Source organism: Lepidothrix coronata, unplaced genomic scaffold (genome assembly GCF_001604755.1).
Source record: "Lepidothrix coronata isolate B3197 unplaced genomic scaffold, Lepidothrix_coronata-1.0 Scaffold442, whole genome shotgun sequence".
NCBI classification, from domain to species: domain Eukaryota; kingdom Metazoa; phylum Chordata; class Aves; order Passeriformes; family Pipridae; genus Lepidothrix; species Lepidothrix coronata.
In genome coordinates this window covers 16,949-18,921 of record NW_016690622.1, presented here as the reverse complement: position 1 = coordinate 18,921, position 1,973 = coordinate 16,949, and the positions used below count along the sequence as shown (strand labels likewise).

Genomic DNA, 1,973 nt, shown 5'->3' with positions numbered 1-1,973 from the left:
GACAGCCCTGAGCCCCCCCCCCCCCCCCCCCCCCACCCCCCCCCCCCCCCACCCCCCCCCCCCCCCACCCCCCCCCCCAACACCACCCCCTTGCCCAGCAGCCCCCGCGCCCCCAGCCAGGCTGGGGGGCAGCCCCCCCCGGTGAGTGACCCCCAAAACCCCCTGATCCCCCAACCCCTTCTCCCCACAGAGCCACCCTCCCCCAAATGAGCTCGGCCCCTTTAGAGTCCCCCCCGACCCTGTGACCCCCCATTTTCCCCCCACAGAACCACCCTCCTGGGTGAGCTCCATCCCCTCAGAGCCCCCCAAAGTCTCTGAACTGTCAGACCTCCAGAGCCCTGTGACCCCCCCGGACCTTGCGTGACCCCCCCTTTTCCCACAGAGCCGCCCCCCCTGGATGAGCTCGGCGCCCTCGGAGAACCGCCCCTACCACGGGCTGCATGGGGGGCCAGGGGGGCCGGGGGGCCCCCACAGCTTCCCCCACCCCATGGCCAGCATGGGGGGGGGCCATGGGGGGCACCCTCTGCAGCACACCCCAAACGGGCCTCCCCCCTGGATGCAGCCCCACCACCCCCCCATGGGGGGGGGCCCCCACCCCCCGGGGCACCCCGGCCCCCACCACATGGGTACGGACGATCCTGGCTGGGGGGTTTGGGGGGGAATGGGGGGGCTGGGGGTCAAATGCGGGGGGGGGAGGGTGGAAAAGGGTTTTTTGGGGTGAAAAGCGGGGTTTGGCACCCCCCCCAATGGCACAGCGGTTCCCCAGGGTGGGGAGCTGGAAAGTTATTGAAGAGGGGGTGTGAGAATTTGGGAGGGGCTGGGGGATTTGGGGGGAGATTTTGGGAGTGGAGGGGTAGGGATTTTGAGGGGGAGCTGGGGGGATTTTGAGGGGGAGCTGGGAGGATTTTCGGGGTGAAAAGGAGGGAGTTTGGGCAGCCCCTCAGATATGGGGTTTGTTCATCTTCAACCTGGGAAGGTTTTGGAGAGGGGGAGAATTTTTTGGGGGGTGAGGGGGGATTTGGGGGTGAGGGCTGGAAACGGGGAGGGATGATTTTGGAGGTGAAAAGGGCGTTTCCCCAGGCAGTGGTTTCACAGTGCAGGATCCGAACCTGGGGAGGTTTTCAGGGAGGGGCATTTGGTGGGGGTGGAGGAGAATTTTGGGAAGAGTGTTTTTGGGGTGGGGGGGGTCCCCCCCATCCCTAAGGCCACGGTCTCTCATTCCCTCAAGATCAGTACCTGGGAAATGCGCCGGTGGGCTCTGGGGTCTATCGCCTGCACCAGGGAAAAGGTGAGAACCCCCCAAACCCCTGAGCCCCCTGCCCACCCTCCTCTGACCCCCAGAGTCCCTCTGAGCCCCCCGTTTCTGCCCCCCAGGTATGATGCCGCCGCCGCTGGGTATGCTGCCCCCGCCGCCCCCCCCGCCCGGTGGGCAGCCGCCCCCCCCCTCCGGCCCCCTCCCTCCCTGGCAGCAGCAGCCGCCGCCGCCCCCCAGCAGCAGCAGCACCCCCTTGCCCTGGCAGCAAAGTGAGTGGTGGGGGGGCCTGAGGGCTTTGGGGGGCTCCGGGGTGGGGAGGGAAGGGTGGCCCCGGGGGAGAGGGCAGGGCACGAGGGGGTTTGGGGCGTTTCCCCTTCCCTTGGGGTGGGGAGACTTGTTCATTTTGCTCCTTCTGGGGTCCCGCTAATTAGCAGCGGTGCTAACGAGCCCTTTCCCCCCCCAGATACGACGACCACCACGAGCGCTGGCAACGCCTCCCTCCCGCCCTGGCAGCAGCAGGCGGGGGCGGGTGCGGCGGGGGGGGGGGCGGCTTCTTCGGGGGCCCCCCCGCTCCCCGGCAGCCCCTCCATGGTGCCTTTGCCCCCCGGGGTGCAGCCCCCGCTGCCCCCCGGGGCCCCCCCGCCCCCCCCGCCGCCGCCTGGCTCCGGGGGCCTGATGTACGCGCCCCCGCAGTGCCCGGTGCTGAAGGGGCGGGTGC

General features: G+C 69.8%; 1 protein-coding gene across 1 annotated transcript in view; it reads left to right on the top strand.

Annotated features, from left to right (window-relative positions):
- The window catches only part of LOC108509989 (splicing factor 1-like), an 11,781-nt gene that overhangs the window by 7,334 nt on the left and 2,474 nt on the right, over positions 1–1,973 (top strand). The window contains exons 10-13 of the mRNA XM_017839622.1: positions 383–626; positions 1,229–1,288; positions 1,375–1,524; positions 1,719–1,969. Of these exons, the coding sequence (XP_017695111.1) occupies positions 383–626; positions 1,229–1,288; positions 1,375–1,524; positions 1,719–1,969 (705 nt within the window). The remainder of the gene's footprint in view (positions 1–382; positions 627–1,228; positions 1,289–1,374; positions 1,525–1,718; positions 1,970–1,973) is intronic.